Source organism: Metopolophium dirhodum, chromosome 1, assembly GCF_019925205.1.
Source record: "Metopolophium dirhodum isolate CAU chromosome 1, ASM1992520v1, whole genome shotgun sequence".
Classification (NCBI taxonomy): Eukaryota; Metazoa; Arthropoda; class Insecta; order Hemiptera; family Aphididae; genus Metopolophium; species Metopolophium dirhodum.
In genome coordinates this window covers 32,724,921-32,751,856 of record NC_083560.1, presented here as the reverse complement: position 1 = coordinate 32,751,856, position 26,936 = coordinate 32,724,921, and the positions used below count along the sequence as shown (strand labels likewise).

Genomic DNA, 26,936 nt, shown 5'->3' with positions numbered 1-26,936 from the left:
ACAAGAAACTTAAATTGAATTTTTATGAGTGTCTGAAATTTATATTTTTACTACATTTGATATTCACTCGATTTCTCATGTAACAATTTTCTTATTTTATTGTAATTAAAAAACGAATGACTGTAGATACTTGGAAATTTAACTGAATGTTTATATTAGCATATTCTATACACCATAAAATGTTGAAAATAATTTGACTCTTTTTACCGACATTGTCAATTTTCAATTTTTTTAGTTTTTTTTTTTATAAATATCAATAAAATTTTATTTGTTGGGTAAAAAAGCGTGAAAATTTAATATAAGGCTCCTGATATCGTTCTAATAGCAGTTGTAAAATATTAAAAATACATAGGCACAATTTTTTTTTTATAAGCATTTAAAGTTCAAATTTTGACAACATTTATCAAATTTATAATTTATTAATTATTTTGTAGTTAAAAATGTATAAAATGTTTAACTTTTATGGCTAAGGATTGAAAATTTAAAACAAGGCTCCACGTAAATAGGTTATATATAAATTACTTTATTCACAATAATATCGTCAAATATACTTGGTAATATCATAGGCTGACTGACCGTTTTCGCTCAGAATCGTTTTTCTTATGCAATGATATTATATCATTGAATTCAAATTTAACATCATCCATTACAGTGACCCACTTGTAACCTACTGTACAGCAGAGCGATATCCACTTACCCACCATTTTAAATCAGTTAAGTTAAGTTAATAGTTTATATAAAATAGTTAATAATTTATATTATGCACCAATAACAAAAAGTTAAAAGTTAAAAGTCAATTTAACTATAGGTCAACTCAGTTAAAAGTTAATACACACTTTTTGTTAACTTTTTATTAAGTTAAAAAAAAGTTAATTTGTTTATGCAACGCTAGCGTACTTAATTTTTTTCCATTTTTTTCCGAGGTTAGGTACATCGATATCTGCTATGTTACTTATAAGAGAAAGATTAGAATTTTGGCAAAATCTTGGTTGCCAATATGCTACAACAAGAGATTGTAATTTATAGGTGAATCAATAAATGTATATTAATGATATGATTGTAAACGATAATAATAGCTATATATTTGTTTTATCATAAAATAAATATTCTAAATTATACCGTATTATGTTTGATTTCATTTATTAAAAAATTATCCGTTAGAAGTTAGTGAATATATTTTTTTGCATGTATCTTCTTATCTATTTAATGTACAACTCTAGTTGTAGGTATACAGTATTATCGTAGTCAGTATAAAACGTATATCCGTGTATTATACGTATGTAATATACGTATATTTATATATTTTTAAATAATTAAGTTTGTTTGTTGTAATGAGAGACGATTTAAAAATGATGATTGATTTTCAAAATATTCGGTTATTTGATTTATATACATTTCAACATATTTGACTTTATTTCATTTACTAAATACATTTTATTTTTAGTTGTAGTTAAGTAAGTTGAGTGGTAACATCAAATTCCTTTTTCAGCTTCGTGACAGACTAATAGTACATATTTAGGTTGGTAAGTTAATTTTCCTTTACTCTATATGGAAATCAAACACATAAGATGTCCAGTTGATTCTGTAAAAGCATTTAGACAATTTGTCATGACTTTTGAAGTGTTTTTATCATATCTACATACTTTATAGTTTAAACTATTTATATAGCAGGGGACACCAAATGGTGGCCTACAGTCAAGAAAAAACAAAGTAAAAAAACGATAGTCTTAGGTATAATGTTCTAGAGTTAAGTTAAATGTATTGATGTGTGTTTTTTTTAAAAAATTTTTTTTTGTGGCTGTCATTACCTATAAGGACAGTGAAAGTGCTTGGATTTTCTTCAACAGTAACTTTTCTGATAGAAAACTGAATCTAGTTAGTACTTTGAGGCGTCAAAAGTAAAAATTTCCCAGTAGTTTTCAAAAACGACGTGAAAAACAGACGAAATATTAAGAAAAAACGGGAATTTTTACGAAAAATCTGTTTTCGAGAATCTGATTTCGATTTTGGTTTTTGTTGCAACTCTAAAAAAAATAACCGTAGGTATATGAAATTTTGACTGAATGTTTATATTAGCATTCTCTATACACCATAACATTTTCCAAATATTTTGACTTATTTTGAGCTGTTTACGGACATTTTCTGTTTCCATTTTTTTTTAGTTTTTTTTTCTATAAATATCAATAAAATCTTATTTGTTAGGTAAAAAAGCGTGAGAATTTAATGCAAGGATCCTGATATATTGTTACAATAGCAGTTGAAAAATATTAAAAATATATAGGCACAACTCTTTTTGAAGCATTTAAAGTTCAAATTTTGACAAAATTTATCAAAATTAAAATTTAATAATTATTTTGTAGTTAAAAATTTATAAAATGTTCAACTTTTATAGCTAAGGATTGAAAATTTATAACAAGGCTCCACGTAAATAGGTTATATATAAATTACTTTATTCACAATAATATCGTCAAATATACTTGGTAATATCATAGGCTGACTGACCGTTTTCGCTCAGAATCGTTTTTCTTATGCAATGATATTATATCATTAAATTAAAATTTAACATCATCCATTACAGTGACCCACATGTAACCTACTGTACAGCAGAGCGATATCCACTTACCCACCATTTTAAATCAGTTAAGTTAAGTTAATAGTTTATATAAAATAGTTAATAATTTATATTATGCACCAATAACAAAAAGTTAAAAGTTAAAAGTCAATTTAACTATAGGTCAACTCAGTTAAAAGTTAATACACACTTTTTGTTAACTTTTTATTAAGTTAAAAAAAAGTTAATTTGTTTATGCAACGCTAGCGTACTTAATTTTTTTCCAACCCAAAACTAAATTATAGACTATAATGTTTATACTTTATATACAGAATTTCCATATAAGTTAGATTCAAATGATACAGACTTTTAACTTTTAACAATTGACGGTAAATATTTTTTGACATGAAAACGAAATAGATTTAAATAGTGAAATATAATAAAATTAAAAACAAAATAAATTAACTTAACTTACTTCTTACAATGAAAAATGAATTCGTTAATTTCACATTAATTAAAAAAGAAATTAAGGAAGTTAACAGTTAAGTTAATGAAATGCCAATAGTAACTAGTTAAGTTAAAAGTTTAAATTAAATTAATTTTAGATTCTGAGCGAAGCGATGAATGTATTGATTCTACAATGATGTGTGTTTTTTTTTTTATTCTTTTTTTATTTTTGTGTCTGTCATCACCTTTTAGGACAGTAAAAGTGGTTGGAGTTTCTTCAATAGTAACTTTTCTGATAGGAAAGTGAATCTAGTTGGTACTTTGGGGGGTCAAAAGTAAAAACTTCCCAGTAGTTTTCACAAGCGACGTGAAAAACAAAAGAAAAATTAAGGAAAAACGGAAATTTTTACGCAAAATCTGTTTTCGAGAAAATCGATTTTGGTTTTTAGTGTAACTCTAAAACAAATGACCGTAGGGACATGAAATTTTGACTGAATGTTTATATTAGCATTTTCTATACACCATAAAATTTACAAAATATTTTGACTCTTTTTGAGCTGTTTACGGCCATTGTCAGTTTTCAATTTTTTTAGTTTTTTTTTCTATAAATATCAATAAAATTTTATCTGTTGATTAAAAAAGCTTGAAAATTTAATAGAAGGCTCCTAGGTTATTGTTTCAAAGGCAGATGAAAAAAATTAAAAATCTTTAGTCACAGTTTTTAATTATAAGCATTTAAGTTCAAATTTTGACAAAATACGGAAAAATCACGAAAAATAGCAAATTATTTTGAGTTGAGAATTCATAAAAATTTTTCTTTTTAAATCTAAGATTTGAAAATGTAATATAAGATTACTCATAAGTTTATCTACCTTTATCAACAAAAAAATGTCTACAAGAAACTTAAATTGAATTTTTATGAGTGTCTGAAATTTATATTTTTACTACATTTGATATTCACTCGATTTCTCATGTAACAATTTTCTTATTTTATTGTAATTAAAAAACGAATGACTGTAGATACTTGGAAATTTAACTGAATGTTTATATTAGCATATTCTATACACCATAAAATGTTGAAAATAATTTGACTCTTTTTACCGACATTGTCAATTTTCAATTTTTTTAGTTTTTTTTTTTATAAATATCAATAAAATTTTATTTGTTGGGTAAAAAAGCGTGAAAATTTAATATAAGGCTCCTGATATCGTTCTAATAGCAGTTGTAAAATATTAAAAATACATAGGCACAATTTTTTTTTTATAAGCATTTAAAGTTCAAATTTTGACAACATTTATCAAATTTATAATTTATTAATTATTTTGTAGTTAAAAATGTATAAAATGTTTAACTTTTATGGCTAAGGATTGAAAATTTAAAACAAGGCTCCACGTAAATAGGTTATATATAAATTACTTTATTCACAATAATATCGTCAAATATACTTGGTAATATCATAGGCTGACTGACCGTTTTCGCTCAGAATCGTTTTTCTTATGCAATGATATTATATCATTGAATTCAAATTTAACATCATCCATTACAGTGACCCACTTGTAACCTACTGTACAGCAGAGCGATATCCACTTACCCACCATTTTAAATCAGTTAAGTTAAGTTAATAGTTTATATAAAATAGTTAATAATTTATATTATGCACCAATAACAAAAAGTTAAAAGTTAAAAGTCAATTTAACTATAGGTCAACTCAGTTAAAAGTTAATACACACTTTTTGTTAACTTTTTATTAAGTTAAAAAAAAGTTAATTTGTTTATGCAACGCTAGCGTACTTAATTTTTTTCCAACCCAAAACTAAATTATAGACTATAATGTTTATACTTTATATACAGAATTTCCATATAAGTTAGATTCAAATGATACAGACTTTTAACTTTTAACAATTGACGGTAAATATTTTTTGACATGAAAACGAAATAGATTTAAATAGTGAAATATAATAAAATTAAAAACAAAATAAATTAACTTAACTTACTTCTTACAATGAAAAATGAATTCGTTAATTTCACATTAATTAAAAAAGAAATTAAGAAAGTTAACAGTTAAGTTAATGAAATGCCAATAGTAACTAGTTAAGTTAAAAGTTTAAATTAAATTAATTTTAGATTCTGAGCGAAGCGATGAATGTATTGATTCTACAATGATGTGTGTTTTTTTTTTTATTTTTTTTTTATTTTTAATTTTTAATTTTTTTTTTATTTTTGTGTCTGTCATCACCTTTTAGGACAGTAAAAGTGGTTGGATTTTCTTCAATAGTAACTTTTCTGATAGGAAAGTGAATCTAGTTGGTACTTTGGGGGGTCAAAAGTAAAAATTTCCCAGTAGTTTTCACAAGCGACGTGAAAAACAAAAGAAAATTTAAGGAAAAACGGAAATTTTTACGCAAAATCTGTTTTCGAGAAAATCGATTTTGGTTTTTAGTGTAACTCTAAAACAAATGACCGTAGGGACATGAAATTTTGACTGAATGTTTATATTAGCATTTTCTATACACCATAACATTTACAAAATATTTTGACTCTTTTTGAGCTGTTTACGGCCATTGTCAGTTTTCAATTTTTTTAGTTTTTTTTTCTATAAATATCAATAAAATTTTATCTGTTGATTAAAAAAGCTTGAAAATTTAATAGAAGGCTCCTAGGTTATTGTTTCAAAGGCAGATGAAAAAAATTAAAAATCTTTAGTCACAGTTTTTAATTATAAGCATTTAAGTTCAAATTTTGACAAAATACGGAAAAATCACGAAAAATAGCAAATTATTTTGAGTTGAGAATTCATAAAAATTTTTTTTTTAAATCTAAGATTTGAAAATGTAATATAAGATTACTCATAAGTTTGTCTACCTTTATCAACAAAAAAATGTCTACAAGAAACTTAAATTGAATTTTTATGAGTGTCTGAAATTTATATTTTTACTACATTTGATATTCACTCGATTTCTCATGTAACAATTTTCTTATTTTATTGTAATTAAAAAACGAATGACTGTAGATACTTGGAAATTTAACTGAATGTTTATATTAGCATATTCTATACACCATAAAATGTTGAAAATAATTTGACTCTTTTTACCGACATTGTCAATTTTCAATTTTTTTAGTTTTTTTTTTTATAAATATCAATAAAATTTTATTTGTTGGGTAAAAAAGCGTGAAAATTTAATATAAGGCTCCTGATATCGTTCTAATAGCAGTTGTAAAATATTAAAAATACATAGGCACAATTTTTTTTTTATAAGCATTTAAAGTTCAAATTTTGACAACATTTATCAAATTTATAATTTATTAATTATTTTGTAGTTAAAAATGTATAAAATGTTTAACTTTTATGGCTAAGGATTGACAATTTAAAACAAGGCTCCACGTAAATAGGTTATATATAAATTACTTTATTCACAATAATATCGTCAAATATACTTGGTAATATCATAGGCTGACTGACCGTTTTCGCTCAGAATCGTTTTTCTTATGCAATGATATTATATCATTGAATTCAAATTTAACATCATCCATTACAGTGACCCACTTGTAACCTACTGTACAGCAGAGCGATATCCACTTACCCACCATTTTAAATCAGTTAAGTTAAGTTAATAGTTTATATAAAATAGTTAATAATTTATATTATGCACCAATAACAAAAAGTTAAAAGTTAAAAGTCAATTTAACTATAGGTCAACTCAGTTAAAAGTTAATACACACTTTTTGTTAACTTTTTATTAAGTTAAAAAAAAGTTAATTTGTTTATGCAACGCTAGCGTACTTAATTTTTTTCCAACCCAAAACTAAATTATAGACTATAATGTTTATACTTTATATACAGAATTTCCATATAAGTTAGATTCAAATGATACAGACTTTTAACTTTTAACAATTGACGGTAAATATTTTTTGACATGAAAACGAAATAGATTTAAATAGTGAAATATAATAAAATTAAAAACAAAATAAATTAACTTAACTTACTTCTTACAATGAAAAATGAATTCGTTAATTTCACATTAATTAAAAAAGAAATTAAGAAAGTTAACAGTTAAGTTAATGAAATGCCAATAGTAACTAGTTAAGTTAAAAGTTTAAATTAAATTAATTTTAGATTCTGAGCGAAGCGATGAATGTATTGATTCTACAATGATGTGTGTTTTTTTTTTTATTTTTTTTTTATTTTTAATTTTTAATTTTTTTTTTATTTTTGTGTCTGTCATCACCTTTTAGGACAGTAAAAGTGGTTGGATTTTCTTCAATAGTAACTTTTCTGATAGGAAAGTGAATCTAGTTGGTACTTTGGGGGGTCAAAAGTAAAAATTTCCCAGTAGTTTTCACAAGCGACGTGAAAAACAAAAGAAAAATTAAGGAAAAACGGAAATTTTTACGCAAAATCTGTTTTCGAGAAAATCGATTTTGGTTTTTAGTGTAACTCTAAAACAAATGACCGTAGGGACATGAAATTTTGACTGAATGTTTATATTAGCATTTTCTATACACCATAAAATTTACAAAATATTTTGACTCTTTTTGAGCTGTTTACGGCCATTGTCAGTTTTCAATTTTTTTAATTTTTTTTTCTATAAATATCAATAAAATTTTATCTGTTGATTAAAAAAGCTTGAAAATTTAATAGAAGGCTCCTAGGTTATTGTTTCAAAGGCAGATTACCTTGTTTTACATATATAACATGTATGTATTGTATGTTTACAGACGCTTACTGAACACATTGCGACTCGTACGAATTTCAGGCGTAGCTTTTGGGATATTTACACATTTTTTGCTGTACCTACGTGCCAATAAAAATGAAATCAATAAATTCTGCGTTTTTTTACATATTGTTAGCAATTGCATTATGTACACCAAATGTTTCCTCGTACTGTGGAAACGATAGACAAATCGAAGATTTACGAACGGCGTTAATAACACAGGAATCCATTTCCACGGTATTGACAACACTAAGCGCAATACCGGTAACCGGTGCGACGTTAGCGTTCGCGCAAATGATGATGTCCGGTCGATTTGGTTTGCATTTGAAAGAAGTGTTTAAAGAAATGAAAACTTCTTTGGATAAGGATCATAGAGACTACAATCAGTGTTCAGAAATCTTAGAAAAAACAGTAACAGCAAGCACACTCATCAAGTCAACTAGTTTTGGGTTCTCTCTGACGGCAATGATACCGGGTGTCGGTTTGGCATTTTTAGCTCCGAGGTTAGGTACATCGATATCTGCTATGTTACTGATAAGAGAAAGATTAGAATTTTGGCAAAATCTTGGTTGCCAATATGCTACAACAAGAGATTGTAATTTATAGGTGAATCAATAAATGTATATTAATGATATGATTGTAAACGATAATAATAGCTATATATTTGTTTTATCATAAAATAAATATTCTAAATTATACCGTATTATGTTTGATTTCATTTATTAAAAAATTATCTGTTAGAAGTTAGTGAATATATTTTTTTGCATGTATCTTCTTATCTATTTAATGTACAACACTAGTTGTAGGTATACAGTATTATCGTAGTCAGTATAAAACGTATATCCGTGTATTATACGTATGTAATATACGTATATTTATATATTTTTAAATAATTAAGTTTGTTTGTTGTAATGAGAGACGATTTAAAAATGATGATTGATTTTCAAAATATTCGGTTATTTGATTTATATACATTTCAACATATTTGACTTTATTTCATTTACTAAATACATTTTATTTTTAGTTGTAGTTAAGTAAGTTGAGTGGTAACATCAAATTCCTTTTTCAGCTTCGTGACAGACTAATAGTACATATTTAGGTTGGTAAGTTAATTTTCCTTTACTCTATATGGAAATCAAACACATAAGATGTCCAGTTGATTCTGTAAAAGCATTTAGACAATTTGTCATGACTTTTGAAGTGTTTTTATCATATCTACATACTTTATAGTTTAAACTATTTATATAGCAGGGGACACCAAATGGTGGCCTACAGTCAAGAAAAAACAAAGTAAAAAAACGATAGTCTTAGGTATAATGTTCTAGAGTTAAGTTAAATGTATTGATGTGTGTTTTTTTTAAAAAATTTTTTTTTGTGGCTGTCATTACCTATAAGGACAGTGAAAGTGCTTGGATTTTCTTCAACAGTAACTTTTCTGATAGAAAAATGAATCTAGTTAGTACTTTGAGGCGTCAAAAGTAAAAATTTCCCAGTAGTTTTCAAAAACGACGTGAAAAACAAACGAAATATTAAGAAAAAACGGGAATTTTTACGAAAAATCTGTTTTCGAGAATCTGATTTCGATTTTGGTTTTTGTTGCAACTCTAAAAAAAATTAACGTAGGTACATGAAATTTTGACTGAATGTTTATATTAGCATTCTCTATACACCATAACATTTTCCAAATATTTTGACTTATTTTGAGCTGTTTACGGACATTTTCTGTTTCCATTTTTTTTAGTTTTTTTTTCTATAAATATCAATAAAATCTTATTTGTTAGGTAAAAAAGCGTGAGAATTTAATGCAAGGATCCTGATATATTGTTACAATAGCAGTTGAAAAATATTAAAAATATATAGGCACAACTCTTTTTGAAGCATTTAAAGTTCAAATTTTGACAAAATTTATCAAAATTAAAATTTAATAATTATTTTGTAGTTAAAAATTTATAAAATGTTCAACTTTTATAGCTAAGGATTGAAAATTTAAAACAAGGCTCCACGTAAATAGGTTATATATAAATTACTTTATTCACAATAATATCGTCAAATATACTTGGTAATATCATAGGCTGACTGACCGTTTTCGCTCAGAATCGTTTTTCTTATGCAATGATATTATATCATTGAATTCAAATTTAACATCATCCATTACAGTGACCCACTTGTAACCTACTGTACAGCAGAGCGATATCCACTTACCCACCATTTTAAATCAGTTAAGTTAAGTTAATAGTTTATATAAAATAGTTAATAATTTATATTATGCACCAATAACAAAAAGTTAAAAGTTAAAAGTCAATTTAACTATAGGTCAACTCAGTTAAAAGTTAATACACACTTTTTGTTAACTTTTTATTAAGTTAAAAAAAAGTTAATTTGTTTATGCAACGCTAGCGTACTTAATTTTTTTCCAACCCAAAACTAAATTATAGACTATAATGTTTATACTTTATATACAGAATTTCCATATAAGTTAGATTCAAATGATACAGACTTTTAACTTTTAACAATTGACGGTAAATATTTTTTGACATGAAAACGAAATAGATTTAAATAGTGAAATATAATAAAATTAAAAACAAAATAAATTAACTTAACTTACTTCTTACAATGAAAAATGAATTCGTTAATTTCACATTAATTAAAAAAGAAATTAAGAAAGTTAACAGTTAAGTTAATGAAATGCCAATAGTAACTAGTTAAGTTAAAAGTTTAAATTAAATTAATTTTAGATTCTGAGCGAAGCGATGAATGTATTGATTCTACAATGATGTGTGTTTTTTTTTTTATTTTTTTTTTATTTTTAATTTTTAATTTTTTTTTTATTTTTGTGTCTGTCATCACCTTTTAGGACAGTAAAAGTGGTTGGATTTTCTTCAATAGTAACTTTTCTGATAGGAAAGTGAATCTAGTTGGTACTTTGGGGGGTCAAAAGTAAAAATTTCCCAGTAGTTTTTCACAAGCGACGTGAAAAACAAAAGAAAAATTAAGGAAAAAACGGAAATTTTTACGCAAAATCTGTTTTCGAGAAAATCGATTTTGGTTTTTAGTGTAACTCTAAAACAAATGACCGTAGGGACATGAAATTTTGACTGAATGTTTATATTAGCATTTTCTATACACCATAAAATTTACAAAATATTTTGACTCTTTTTGAGCTGTTTACGGCCATTGTCAGTTTTCAATTTTTTTAATTTTTTTTTCTATAAATATCAATAAAATTTTATCTGTTGATTAAAAAAGCTTGAAAATTTAATAGAAGGCTCCTAGGTTATTGTTTCAAAGGCAGATTACCTTGTTTTACATATATAACATGTATGTATTGTATGTTTACAGACGCTTACTGAACACATTGCGACTCGTACGAATTTCAGGCGTAGCTTTTGGGATATTTACACATTTTTTGCTGTACCTACGTGCCAATAAAAATGAAATCAATAAATTCTGCGTTTTTTTACATATTGTTAGCAATTGCATTATGTACACCAAATGTTTCCTCGTACTGTGGAAACGATAGACAAATCGAAGATTTACGAACGGCGTTAATAACACAGGAATCCATTTCCACGGTATTGACAACACTAAGCGCAATACCGGTAACCGGTGCGACGTTAGCGTTCGCGCAAATGATGATGTCCGGTCGATTTGGTTTGCATTTGAAAGAAGTGTTTAAAGAAATGAAAACTTCTTTGGATAAGGATCATAGAGACTACAATCAGTGTTCAGAAATCTTAGAAAAAACAGTAACAGCAAGCACACTCATCAAGTCAACTAGTTTTGGGTTCTCTCTGACGGCAATGATACCGGGTGTCGGTTTGGCATTTTTAGCTCCGAGGTTAGGTACATCGATATCTGCTATGTTACTGATAAGAGAAAGATTAGAATTTTGGCAAAATCTTGGTTGCCAATATGCTACAACAAGAGATTGTAATTTATAGGTGAATCAATAAATGTATATTAATGATATGATTGTAAACGATAATAATAGCTATATATTTGTTTTATCATAAAATAAATATTCTAAATTATACCGTATTATGTTTGATTTCATTTATTAAAAAATTATCTGTTAGAAGTTAGTGAATATATTTTTTTGCATGTATCTTCTTATCTATTTAATGTACAACACTAGTTGTAGGTATACAGTATTATCGTAGTCAGTATAAAACGTATATCCGTGTATTATACGTATGTAATATACGTATATTTATATATTTTTAAATAATTAAGTTTGTTTGTTGTAATGAGAGACGATTTAAAAATGATGATTGATTTTCAAAATATTCGGTTATTTGATTTATATACATTTCAACATATTTGACTTTATTTCATTTACTAAATACATTTTATTTTTAGTTGTAGTTAAGTAAGTTGAGTGGTAACATCAAATTCCTTTTTCAGCTTCGTGACAGACTAATAGTACATATTTAGGTTGGTAAGTTAATTTTCCTTTACTCTATATGGAAATCAAACACATAAGATGTCCAGTTGATTCTGTAAAAGCATTTAGACAATTTGTCATGACTTTTGAAGTGTTTTTATCATATCTACATACTTTATAGTTTAAACTATTTATATAGCAGGGGACACCAAATGGTGGCCTACAGTCAAGAAAAAACAAAGTAAAAAAACGATAGTCTTAGGTATAATGTTCTAGAGTTAAGTTAAATGTATTGATGTGTGTTTTTTTTAAAAAATTTTTTTTTGTGGCTGTCATTACCTATAAGGACAGTGAAAGTGCTTGGATTTTCTTCAACAGTAACTTTTCTGATAGAAAAATGAATCTAGTTAGTACTTTGAGGCGTCAAAAGTAAAAATTTCCCAGTAGTTTTCAAAAACGACGTGAAAAACAAACGAAATATTAAGAAAAAACGGGAATTTTTACGAAAAATCTGTTTTCGAGAATCTGATTTCGATTTTGGTTTTTGTTGCAACTCTAAAAAAAATTAACGTAGGTACATGAAATTTTGACTGAATGTTTATATTAGCATTCTCTATACACCATAACATTTTCCAAATATTTTGACTTATTTTGAGCTGTTTACGGACATTTTCTGTTTCCATTTTTTTTAGTTTTTTTTTCTATAAATATCAATAAAATCTTATTTGTTAGGTAAAAAAGCGTGAGAATTTAATGCAAGGATCCTGATATATTGTTACAATAGCAGTTGAAAAATATTAAAAATATATAGGCACAACTCTTTTTGAAGCATTTAAAGTTCAAATTTTGACAAAATTTATCAAAATTAAAATTTAATAATTATTTTGTAGTTAAAAATTTATAAAATGTTCAACTTTTATAGCTAAGGATTGAAAATTTAAAACAAGGCTCCACGTAAATAGGTTATATATAAATTACTTTATTCACAATAATATCGTCAAATATACTTGGTAATATCATAGGCTGACTGACCGTTTTCGCTCAGAATCGTTTTTCTTATGCAATGATATTATATCATTGAATTCAAATTTAACATCATCCATTACAGTGACCCACTTGTAACCTACTGTACAGCAGAGCGATATCCACTTACCCACCATTTTAAATCAGTTAAGTTAAGTTAATAGTTTATATAAAATAGTTAATAATTTATATTATGCACCAATAACAAAAAGTTAAAAGTTAAAAGTCAATTTAACTATAGGTCAACTCAGTTAAAAGTTAATACACACTTTTTGTTAACTTTTTATTAAGTTAAAAAAAAGTTAATTTGTTTATGCAACGCTAGCGTACTTAATTTTTTTCCAACCCAAAACTAAATTATAGACTATAATGTTTACACTTTATATACAGAATTTCCATATAAGTTAGATTCAAATGATACAGACTTTTAACTTTTAACAATTGACGGTAAATATTTTTTGACATGAAAACGAAATAGATTTAAATAGTGAAATATAATAAAATTAAAAACAAAATAAATTAACTTAACTTACTTCTTACAATGAAAAATGAATTCGTTAATTTCACATTAATTAAAAAAGAAATTAAGAAAGTTAACAGTTAAGTTAATGAAATGCCAATAGTAACTAGTTAAGTTAAAAGTTTAAATTAAATTAATTTTAGATTCTGAGCGAAGCGATGAATGTATTGATTCTACAATGATGTGTGTTTTTTTTTTTATTCTTTTTTTATTTTTGTGTCTGTCATCACCTTTTAGGACAGTAAAAGTGGTTGGAGTTTCTTCAATAGTAACTTTTCTGATAGGAAAGTGAATCTAGTTGGTACTTTGGGGGGTCAAAAGTAAAAACTTCCCAGTAGTTTTCACAAGCGACGTGAAAAACAAAAGAAAAATTAAGGAAAAACGGAAATTTTTACGCAAAATCTGTTTTCGAGAAAATCGATTTTGGTTTTTAGTGTAACTCTAAAACAAATGACCGTAGGGACATGAAATTTTGACTGAATGTTTATATTAGCATTTTCTATACACCATAAAATTTACAAAATATTTTGACTCTTTTTGAGCTGTTTACGGCCATTGTCAGTTTTCAATTTTTTTAGTTTTTTTTTCTATAAATATCAATAAAATTTTATCTGTTGATTAAAAAAGCTTGAAAATTTAATAGAAGGCTCCTAGGTTATTGTTTCAAAGGCAGATGAAAAAAATTAAAAATCTTTAGTCACAGTTTTTAATTATAAGCATTTAAGTTCAAATTTTGACAAAATACGGAAAAATCACGAAAAATAGCAAATTATTTTGAGTTGAGAATTCATAAAAATTTTTCTTTTTAAATCTAAGATTTGAAAATGTAATATAAGATTACTCATAAGTTTATCTACCTTTATCAACAAAAAAATGTCTACAAGAAACTTAAATTAAATTTTTATGAGTGTCTGAAATTTATATTTTTACTACATTTGATATTCACTCGATTTCTCATGTAACAATTTTCTTATTTTATTGTAATTAAAAAACGAATGACTGTAGATACTTGGAAATTTAACTGAATGTTTATATTAGCATATTCTATACACCATAAAATGTTGAAAATAATTTGACTCTTTTTACGGACATTGTCAATTTTCAATTTTTTTAGTTTTTTTTTTTTATAAATATCAATAAAATTTTATTTGTTGGGTAAAAAAGCGTGAAAATTTAATATAAGGCTCCTGATATCGTTCTAATAGCAGTTGTAAAATATTAAAAATACATAGGCACAATTTTTTTTTTATAAGCATTTAAAGTTCAAATTTTGACAACATTTATCAAATTTATAATTTATTAATTATTTTGTAGTTAAAAATGTATAAAATGTTTAACTTTTATGGCTAAGGATTGACAATTTAAAACAAGGCTCCACGTAAATAGGTTATATATAAATTACTTTATTCACAATAATATCGTCAAATATACTTGGTAATATCATAGGCTGACTGACCGTTTTCGCTCAGAATCGTTTTTCTTATGCAATGATATTATATCATTGAATTCAAATTTAACATCATCCATTACAGTGACCCACTTGTAACCTACTGTACAGCAGAGCGATATCCACTTACCCACCATTTTAAATCAGTTAAGTTAAGTTAATAGTTTATATAAAATAGTTAATAATTTATATTATGCACCAATAACAAAAAGTTAAAAGTTAAAAGTCAATTTAACTATAGGTCAACTCAGTTAAAAGTTAATACACACTTTTTGTTAACTTTTTATTAAGTTAAAAAAAAGTTAATTTGTTTATGCAACGCTAGCGTACTTAATTTTTTTCCAACCCAAAACTAAATTATAGACTATAATGTTTATACTTTATATACAGAATTTCCATATAAGTTAGATTCAAATGATACAGACTTTTAACTTTTAACAATTGACGGTAAATATTTTTTGACATGAAAACGAAATAGATTTAAATAGTGAAATATAATAAAATTAAAAACAAAATAAATTAACTTAACTTACTTCTTACAATGAAAAATGAATTCGTTAATTTCACATTAATTAAAAAAGAAATTAAGGAAGTTAACAGTTAAGTTAATGAAATGCCAATAGTAACTAGTTAAGTTAAAAGTTTAAATTAAATTAATTTTAGATTCTGAGCGAAGCGATGAATGTATTGATTCTACAATGATGTGTGTTTTTTTTTTTTATTTTTTTTATTTTTGTGTCTGTCATCACCTTTTAGGACAGTAAAAGTGGTTGGATTTTCTTCAATAGTAACTTTTCTGATAGGAAAGTGAATCTAGTTGGTACTTTGGGAGGTCAAAAGTAAAAATTTCCCAGTAGTTTTCACAAGCGACGTGAAAAACAAAAGAAAAATTAAGGAAAAACGGAAATTTTTACGCAAAATCTGTTTTTGAGAAAATCGATTTTGGTTTTTAGTGTAACTCTAAAACAAATGACCGTAGGGACATGAAATTTTGACTGAATGTTTATATTAGCATTTTCTATACACCATAAAATTTACAAAATATTTTGACTCTTTTTGAGCTGTTTACGGCCATTGTCAGTTTTCAATTTTTTTAGTTTTTTTTTCTATAAATATCAATAAAATTTTATTTGTTGATTAAAAAAGCTTGAAAATTTAATAGAAGGCTCCTAGGTTATTGTTTCAAAGGCAGATGAAAAAAATTAAAAATCTTTAGTCACAGTTTTTAATTATAAGCATTTAAGTTCAAATTTTGACAAAATACGGAAAAAATCACGAAAAATAGCAAATTATTTTGAGTTGAGAATTCATAAAAATTTTTCTTTTTAAATCTAAGATTTGAAAATGTAATATAAGATTACTCATAAGTTAGTCTACCTTTATCAACAAAAAAATGTCTACAAGAAACTTAAATTAAATTTTTATGAGTGTCTGAAATTTATATTTTTACTACATTTGATATTCACTCGATTTCTCATGTAACAATTTTCTTATTTTATTGTAATTAAAAAACGAATGACTGTAGATACTTGGAAATTTAACTGAATGTTTATATTAGCATATTCTATACACCATAAAATGTTGAAAATAATTTGACTCTTTTTACGGACATTGTCAATTTTCAATTTTTTTAGTTTTTTTTTTTATAAATATCAATAAAATTTTATTTGTTGGGTAAAAAAGCGTGAAAATTTAATATAAGGCTCCTGATATCGTTCTAATAGCAGTTGTAAAATATTAAAAATACATAGGCACAATTTTTTTTTTATAAGCATTTAAAGTTCAAATTTTGACAACATTTATCAAATTTATAATTTATTAATTATTTTGTAGTTAAAAATGTATAAAATGTTTAACTTTTATGGCTAAGGATTGAAAATTTAAAACAAGGCTCCACGTAAATAGGTTATATATAAATTACTTTATTCACAATAATATCGTCAAATATACTTGGTAATATCATAGGCTGACTGACCGTTTTCGCTCAGAATCGTTTTTCTTATGCAATGATATTATATCATTGAATTCAAATTTAACATCATCCATTACAGTGACCCACTTGTAACCTACTGTACAGCAGAGCGATATCCACTTACCCACCATTTTAAATCAGTTAAGTTAAGTTAATAGTTTATATAAAATAGTTAATAATTTATATTATGCACCAATAACAAAAAGTTAAAAGTTAAAAGTCAATTTAACTATAGGTCAACTCAGTTAAAAGTTAATACACACTTTTTGTTAACTTTTTATTAAGTTAAAAAAAAGTTAATTTGTTTATGCAACGCTAGCGTACTTAATTTTTTTCCAACCCAAAACTAAATTATAGACTATAATGTTTATACTTTATATACAGAATTTCCATATAAGTTAGATTCAAATGATACAGACTTTTAACTTTTAACAATTGACGGTAAATATTTTTGATACAGACTTTTAACTTTTAACAATTGACGGTAAATATTTTTTGACATGAAAACGAAATAGATTTAAATAGTGAAATATAATAAAATTAAAAACAAAATAAATTAACTTAACTTACTTCTTACAATGAAAAATGAATTCGTTAATTTCACATTAATTAAAAAAGAAATTAAGAAAGTTAACAGTTAAGTTAATGAAATGCCAATAGTAACTAGTTAAGTTAAAAGTTTAAATTAAATTAATTTTAGATTCTGAGCGAAGCGATGAATGTATTGATTCTACAATGATGTGTGTTTTTTTTTTTATTCTTTTTTTATTTTTGTGTCTGTCATCACCTTTTAGGACAGTAAAAGTGGTTGGATTTTCTTCAATAGTAACTTTTCTGATAGGAAAGTGAATCTAGTTGGTACTTTGGGGGGTCAAAAGTAAAAATTTCCCAGTAGTTTTCACAAGCGACGTGAAAAACAAAAGAAAAATTAAGGAAAAACGGAAATTTTTACGCAAAATCTGTTTTCGAGAAAATCGATTTTGGTTTTTAGTGTAACTCTAAAACAAATGACCGTAGGGACATGAAATTTTGACTGAATGTTTATATTAGCATTTTCTATACACCATAAAATTTACAAAATATTTTGACTCTTTTTGAGCTGTTTACGGCCATTGTCAGTTTTCAATTTTTTTAATTTTTTTTTCTATAAATATCAATAAAATTTTATCTGTTGATTAAAAAAGCTTGAAAATTTAATAGAAGGCTCCTAGGTTATTGTTTCAAAGGCAGATTACCTTGTTTTACATATATAACATGTATGTATTGTATGTTTACAGACGCTTACTGAACACATTGCGACTCGTACGAATTTCAGGCGTAGCTTTTGGGATATTTACACATTTTTTGCTGTACCTACGTGCCAATAAAAATGAAATCAATAAATTCTGCGTTTTTTTACATATTGTTAGCAATTGCATTATGTACACCAAATGTTTCCTCGTACTGTGGAAACGATAGACAAATCGAAGATTTACGAACGGCGTTAATAACACAGGAATCCATTTCCACGGTATTGACAACACTAAGCGCAATACCGGTAACCGGTGCGACGTTAGCGTTCGCGCAAATGATGATGTCCGGTCGATTTGGTTTGCATTTGAAAGAAGTGTTTAAAGAAATGAAAACTTCTTTGGATAAGGATCATAGAGACTACAATCAGTGTTCAGAAATCTTAGAAAAAACAGTAACAGCAAGCACACTCATCAAGTCAACTAGTTTTGGGTTCTCTCTGACGGCAATGATACCGGGTGTCGGTTTGGCATTTTTAGCTCCGAGGTTAGGTACATCGATATCTGCTATGTTACTTATAAGAGAAAGATTAGAATTTTGGCAAAATCTTGGTTGCCAATATGCTACAACAAGAGATTGTAATTTATAGGTGAATCAATAAATGTATATTAATGATATGATTGTAAACGATAATAATAGCTATATATTTGTTTTATCATAAAATAAATATTCTAAATTATACCGTATTATGTTTGATTTCATTTATTAAAAAATTATCTGTTAGAAGTTAGTGAATATATTTTTTTGCATGTATCTTCTTATCTATTTAATGTACAACACTAGTTGTAGGTATACAGTATTATCGTAGTCAGTATAAAACGTATATCCGTGTATTATACGTATGTAATATACGTATATTTATATATTTTTAAATAATTAAGTTTGTTTGTTGTAATGAGAGACGATTTAAAAATGATGATTGATTTTCAAAATATTCGGTTATTTGATTTATATACATTTCAACATATTTGACTTTATTTCATTTACTAAATACATTTTATTTTTAGTTGTAGTTAAGTAAGTTGAGTGGTAACATCAAATTCCTTTTTCAGCTTCGTGACAGACTAATAGTACATATTTAGGTTGGTAAGTTAATTTTCCTTTACTCTATATGGAAATCAAACACATAAGATGTCCAGTTGATTCTGTAAAAGCATTTAGACAATTTGTCATGACTTTTGAAGTGTTTTTATCATATCTACATACTTTATAGTTTAAACTATTTATATAGCAGGGGACACCAAATGGTGGCCTACAGTCAAGAAAAAACAAAGTAAAAAAACGATAGTCTTAGGTATAATGTTCTAGAGTTAAGTTAAATGTATTGATGTGTGTTTTTTTTAAAAAAATTTTTTTTGTGGCTGTCATTACCTATAAGGACAGTGAAAGTGCTTGGATTTTCTTCAACAGTAACTTTTCTGATAGAAAACTGAATCTAGTTAGTACTTTGAGGCGTCAAAAGTAAAAATTTCCCAGTAGTTTTCAAAAACGACGTGAAAAACAAACGAAATATTAAGAAAAAACGGGAATTTTTACGAAAAATCTGTTTTCGAGAATCTGATTTCGATTTTGGTTTTTGTTGCAACTCTAAAAAAAATTAACGTAGGTACATGAAATTTTGACTGAATGTTTATATTAGCATTCTCTATACACCATAACATTTTCCAAATATTTTGACTTATTTTGAGCTGTTTACGGACATTTTCTGTTTCCATTTTTTTTAGTTTTTTTTTCTATAAATATCAATAAAATCTTATTTGTTAGGTAAAAAAGCGTGAGAATTTAATGCAAGGATCCTGATATATTGTTACAATAGCAGTTGAAAAATATTAAAAATATATAGGCACAACTCTTTTTGAAGCATTTAAAGTTCAAATTTTGACAAAATTTATCAAAATTAAAATTTAATAATTATTTTGTAGTTAAAAATTTATAAAATGTTCAACTTTTATAGCTAAGGATTGAAAATTTAAAACAAGGCTCCACGTAAATAGGTTATATATATAAATTACTTTATTCACAATAATATCGTCAAATATACTTGGTAATATCATAGGCTGACTGACCGTTTTCGCTCAGAATCGTTTTTCTAATGGATATTATATCATTGAATTCAAATTTAACATCATCCATTACAGTGACCCACTTGTAACCTACTGTACAGCAGAGCGATATCCACTTACCCACCATTTTAAATCAGTTAAGTTAAGTTAATAGTTTATATAAAATAGTTAATAATTTATATTATGCACCAATAACAAAAAGTTAAAAGTTAAAAGTCAATTTAACTATAGGTCAACTCAGTTAAAAGTTAATACACACTTTTTGTTAACTTTTTATTAAGTTAAAAAAAAGTTAATTTGTTTATGCAACGCTAGCGTACTTAATTTTTTTCCAACCCAAAACTAAATTATAGACTATAATGTTTATACTTTATATACAGAATTTCCATATAAGTTAGATTCAAATGATACAGACTTTTAACTTTTAACAATTGACGGTAAATATTTTTTGACATGAAAACGAAATAGATTTAAATAGTGAAATATAATAAAATTAAAAACAAAATAAATTAACTTAACTTACTTCTTACAATGAAAAATGAATTCGTTAATTTCACATTAATTAAAAAAGAAATTAAGGAAGTTAACAGTTAAGTTAATGAAATGCCAATAGTAACTAGTTAAGTTAAAAGTTTAAATTAAATTAATTTTAGATTCTTAGCGAAGCGATGAATGTATTGATTCTACAATGATGTGTGTTTTTTTTTTTTTATTTTTTTTTATTTTTGTGTCTGTCATCACCTTTTAGGACAGTAAAAGTGGTTGGATTTTCTTCAATAGTAACTTTTATGATAGGAAAGTGAATCTAGTTGGTACTTTTGGGGGGTCAAAAGTAAAAACTTCCCAGTAGTTTTCACAAGCGACGTGAAAAACAAAAGAAAAAATTAAGGAAAAAACGGAAATTTTTACGCAAAATCTGTTTTCGAGAAAATCGATTTTTGGTTTTTAGTGTAACTCTAAAACAAATGACCGTAGGGACATGAAATTTTGACTGAATGTTTATATTAGCATTTTCTATACACCATAAAATTTACGAAATATTTTGACTCTTTTTGAGCTGTTTATGGCCATTGTCAGTTTTTCAATTTTTTTAGTTTTTTTTTTCTATAAATATCAATAAAATTTTATCTGTTGATTAAAAAAGCTTGAAAATTTAATAGAAGGCTCCTAGGTTATTGTTTCAAAGGCAGATGAAAAAAATTAAAAATCTTTAGTCACAGTTTTTAATTATAAGCATTTAAGTTCAAATTTTGACAAAAATACGGAAAAATCACGAAAAATAGCAAATTATTTTGAGTTGAGAATTCATAAAAATTTTTCTTTTTAAATCTAAGATTTGAAAATGTAATATAAGATTACTCATAAGTTTGTCTACCTTTATCAACAAAAAAATGTCTACAAGAAACTTAAATTAAATTTTTATGAGTGTCTGAAATTTATATTTTTACTACATTTGATATTCACTCGATTTCTCATGTAACAATTTTCTTATTTTATTGTAATTAAAAAACGAATGACTGTAGATACTTGGAAATTTAACTGAATGTTTATATTATCATATTCTATACACCATAAAATGTTGAAAATAATTTGACTCTTTTTACGGACATTGTCAATTTTCAATTTTTTTAGTTTTTTTTTTTATAAATATCAATAAAATTTTATTTGTTGGGTAAAAAAGCGTGAAAATTTAATATAAGGCTCCTGATATCGTTCTAATAGCAGTTGTAAAATATTAAAAATACATAGGCACAATTTTTTTTTTATAAGCATTTAAAGTTCAAATTTTGACAACATTTATCAAATTTATAATTTATTAATTATTTTGTAGTTAAAAATGGTATAAAATGTTTAACTTTTATGGCTAAGGATTGAAAAATTTATAACAAGGCTCCACGTAAATAGGTTATATATAAATTACTTTATTCACAATAATATCGTCAAATATACTTGGTAATATCATAGGCTGACTGACCGTTTTCGCTCAGAATCGTTTTTCTTATGCAATGATATTATATCATTGAATTCAAATTTAACATCATCCATTACAGTGACCCACTTGTAACCTACTTGTACAGCAGAGCGATATCCACTTACCCACCATTTTAAATCAGTTAAGTTAAGTTAATAGTTTATATAAAATAGTTAATAATTTATATTATGCACCAATAACAAAAAGTTAAAAGTTAAAAGTCAATTTAACTATAGGTCAACTCAGTTAAAAGTTAATACACACTTTTTGTTAACTTTTTATTAAGTTAAAAAAAAGTTAATCTTGTTTATGCAACGCTAGCGTACTTAATTTTTTTCCAACCCAAAACTAAATTATAGACTATAATGTTTATACTTTATATACAGAATTTCCATATAAGTTAGATTCAAATGATACAGACTTTTAACTTTTAACAATTGACGGTAAATATTTTTTGACATGAAAACGAAATAGATTTAAATAGTGAAATATAATAAAATTAAAAACAAAATAAATTAACTTAACTTACTTCTTACAATGAAAAATGAATTCGTTAATTTCACATTAATTAAAAAAGAAATTAAGAAAGTTAACAGTTAAGTTAATGAAATGCCAATAGTAACTAGTTAAGTTAAAAGTTTAAATTAAATTAATTTTAGATTCTGAGTGAATTGATGAATGTATTGATTCTACAATGATGTGTGTTTTTTTTTTTATTTTTTTTTTATTTTTAATTTTTAATTTTTTTTTTATTTTTGTGTCTGTCTTCACCTTTTAGGATAGTAAAAGTGGTTGGATTTTCTTCAATAGTAACTTTTCTGATAGGAAAGTGAATCTAGTTGGTACTTTGGGGGGTCAAAAGTAAAAATTTCCCAGTAGTTTTCACAAGCGACGTGAAAAACAAAAGAAAAATTAAGGAAAAACGGAAATTTTTACGCAAAATCTGTTTTCGAGAAAATCGATTTTGGTTTTTAGTGTAACTCTAAAACAAATGACCGTAGGGACATGAAATTTTGACTGAATGTTTATATTAGCATTTTCTATACACCATAAAATTTACAAAATATTTTGACTCTTTTTGAGCTGTTTACGGCCATTGTCAGTTTTCAATTTTTTTAATTTTTTTTTCTATAAATATCAATAAAATTTTATCTGTTGATTAAAAAAGCTTGAAAATTTAATAGAAGGCTCCTAGGTTATTGTTTCAAAGGCAGATTACCTTGTTTTACATATATAACATGTATGTATTGTATGTTTACAGACGCTTACTGAACACATTGCGACTCGTACGAATTTCAGGCGTAGCTTTTGGGATATTTACACATTTTGTGCTGTACCTACGTGCCAATAAAAATGAAATCAATAAATTCTGCGTTTTTTTACATATTGTTAGCAATTGCATTATGTACACCAAATGTTTCCTCGTACTGTGGAAACGATAGACAAATCGAAGATTTACGAACGGCGTTAATAACACAGGAATCCATTTCCACGGTATTGACAACACTAAGCGCAATACCGGTAACCGGTGCGACGTTAGCGTTCGCGCAAATGATGATGTCCGGTCGATTTGGTTTGCATTTGAAAGAAGTGTTTAAAGAAATGAAAACTTCTTTGGATAAGGATCATAGAGACTACAATCAGTGTTCAGAAATCTTAGAAAAAACAGTAACAGCAAGCACACTCATCAAGTCAACTAGTTTTGGGTTCTCTCTGACGGCAATGATACCGGGTGTCGGTTTGGCATTTTTAGCTCCGAGGTTAGGTACATCGATATCTGCTATGTTACTTATAAGAGAAAGATTAGAATTTTGGCAAAATCTTGGTTGCCAATATGCTACAACAAGAGATTGTAATTTATAGGTGAATCAATAAATGTATATTAATGATATGATTGTAAACGATAATAATAGCTATATATTTGTTTTATCATAAAATAAATATTCTAAATTATACCGTATTATGTTTGATTTCATTTATTAAAAAATTATCTGTTAGAAGTTAGTGAATATATTTTTTTGCATGTATCTTCTTATCTATTTAATGTACAACACTAGTTGTAGGTATACAGTATTATCGTAGTCAGTATAAAACGTATATCCGTGTATTATACGTATGTAATATACGTATATTTATATATTTTTAAATAATTAAGTTTGTTTGTTGTAATGAGAGACGATTTAAAAATGATGATTGATTTTCAAAATATTCGGTTATTTGATTTATATACATTTCAACATATTTGACTTTATTTCATTTACTAAATACATTTTATTTTTAGTTGTAGTTAAGTAAGTTGAGTGGTAACATCAAATTCCTTTTTCAGCTTCGTGACAGACTAATAGTACATATTTAGGTTGGTAAGTTAATTTTCCTTTACTCTATATGGAAATCAAACACATAAGATGTCCAGTTGATTCTGTAAAAGCATTTAGACAATTTGTCATGACTTTTGAAGTGTTTTTATCATATCTACATACTTTATAGTTTAAACTATTTATATAGCAGGGGACACCAAATGGTGGCCTACAGTCAAGAAAAAACAAAGTAAAAAAACGATAGTCTTAGGTATAATGTTCTAGAGTTAAGTTAAATGTATTGATGTGTGTTTTTTTTAAAAAATTTTTTTTTGTGGCTGTCATTACCTATTAGGACAGTGAAAGTGCTTGGATTTTCTTCAACAGTAACTTTTCTGATAGAAAACTGAATCTAGTTAGTACTTTGAGGCGTCAAAAGTAAAAATTTCCCAGTAGTTTTCAAAAACGACGTTAAAAACAAACGAAATATTAAGAAAAAACGGGAATTTTTACGAAAAATCTGTTTTCGAGAATCTGATTTCGATTTTGGTTTTTGTTGCAACTCTAAAAAAAATTAACGTAGGTATATGAAATTTTGACTGAATGTTTATATTAGCATTCTCTATACACCATAACATTTTCCAAATATTTTGACTTATTTTGAGCTGTTTACGGACATTTTCTGTTTCCATTTTTTTTAGTTTTTTTTTCTATAAATATCAATAAAATCTTATTTGTTAGGTAAAAAAGCGTGAGAATTTAATGCAAGGATCCTGATATATTGTTACAATAGCAGTTGAAAAATATTAAAAATATATAGGCACAACTCTTTTTGAAGCATTTAAAGTTCAAATTTTGACAAAATTTATCAAAATTAAAATTTAATAATTATTTTGTAGTTAAAAATTTATAAAATGTTCAACTTTTATAGCTAAGGATTGAAAATTTAAAACAAGGCTCCACGTAAATAGGTTATATATAAATTACTTTATTCACAATAATATCGTCAAATATACTTGGTAATATCATAGGCTGACTGACCGTTTTCGCTCAGAATCGTTTTTCTTATGCAATGATATTATATCATTGAATTCAAATTTAACATCATCCATTACAGTGACCCACTTGTAACCTACTGTACAGCAGAGCGATATCCACTTACCCACCATTTTAAATCAGTTAAGTTAAGTTAATAGTTTATATAAAATAGTTAATAATTTATATTATGCACCAATAACAAAAAGTTAAAAGTTAAAAGTCAATTTAACTATAGGTCAACTCAGTTAAAAGTTAATACACACTTTTTGTTAACTTTTTATTAAGTTAAAAAAAAGTTAATTTGTTTATGCAACGCTAGCGTACTTAATTTTTTTCCAACCCAAAACTAAATTATAGACTATAATGTTTATACTTTATATACAGAATTTCCATATAAGTTAGATTCAAATGATACAGACTTTTAACTTTTAACAACTGACGGTAAATATTTTTTGACATGAAAACGAAATAGATTTAAATAGTGAAATATAATAAAATTAAAAACAAAATAAATTAACTTAACTTACTTCTTACAATGAAAAATGAATTCGTTAATTTCACATTAATTAAAAAAGAAATTAAGGAAGTTAACAGTTAAGTTAATGAAATGCCAATAGTAACTAGTTAAGTTAAAAGTTTAAATTAAATTAATTTTAGATTCTTAGCGAAGCGATGAATGTATTGATTCTACAATGATGTGTGTTTTTTTTTTTTATTTTTTTTTATTTTTGTGTCTGTCATCACCTTTTAGGACAGTAAAAGTGGTTGGATTTTCTTCAATAGTAACTTTTCTGATAGGAAAGTGAATCTAGTTGGTACTTTGGGGGGTCAAAAGTAAAAATTTCCCAGTAGTTTTCACAAGCGACGTGAAAAACAAAAGAAAAATTAAGGAAAAACGGAAATTTTTACGCAAAATCTGTTTTCGAGAAAATCGATTTTGGTTTTTAGTGTAACTCTAAAACAAATGACCGTAGGGACATGAAATTTTGACTGAATGTTTATATTAGCATTTTCTATACACCATAAAATTTACAAAATATTTTGACTCTTTTTGAGCTGTTTACGGCCATTGTCAGTTTTCAATTTTTTTAATTTTTTTTTCTATAAATATCAATAAAATTTTATCTGTTGATTAAAAAAGCTTGAAAATTTAATAGAAGGCTCCTAGGTTATTGTTTCAAAGGCAGATTACCTTGTTTTACATATATAACATGTATGTA

At 25.8% G+C, this 26,936-nt stretch overlaps 4 protein-coding genes across 4 annotated transcripts; all 4 read left to right on the top strand.

Moving 5' to 3' along the window:
* The first annotated feature begins 7,806 nt into the window (after positions 1-7,806).
* On the top strand, positions 7,807-8,316 carry LOC132933709 (uncharacterized). Its single transcript, XM_060999992.1, has one exon. The coding sequence runs from the start codon at positions 7,807-7,809 to the stop codon at positions 8,314-8,316; it is 510 nt and encodes a 169-aa protein (XP_060855975.1).
* A 2,825-nt stretch (positions 8,317-11,141) lies between these two features.
* LOC132933706 (uncharacterized) lies at positions 11,142-11,651 on the top strand. Its single transcript, XM_060999989.1, has one exon. It carries the CDS (start codon positions 11,142-11,144, stop codon positions 11,649-11,651), a length of 510 nt encoding a protein of 169 aa, XP_060855972.1.
* Positions 11,652-18,425: 6,774 nt separating this feature from the next.
* On the top strand, positions 18,426-18,935 carry LOC132933698 (uncharacterized). Its single transcript, XM_060999981.1, has one exon. It carries the CDS (start codon positions 18,426-18,428, stop codon positions 18,933-18,935), a length of 510 nt encoding a protein of 169 aa, XP_060855964.1.
* A 4,799-nt stretch (positions 18,936-23,734) lies between these two features.
* LOC132933711 (uncharacterized) lies at positions 23,735-24,244 on the top strand. Its single transcript, XM_060999994.1, has one exon. The coding sequence runs from the start codon at positions 23,735-23,737 to the stop codon at positions 24,242-24,244; it is 510 nt and encodes a 169-aa protein (XP_060855977.1).
* Positions 24,245-26,936: the final 2,692 nt, after the last annotated feature.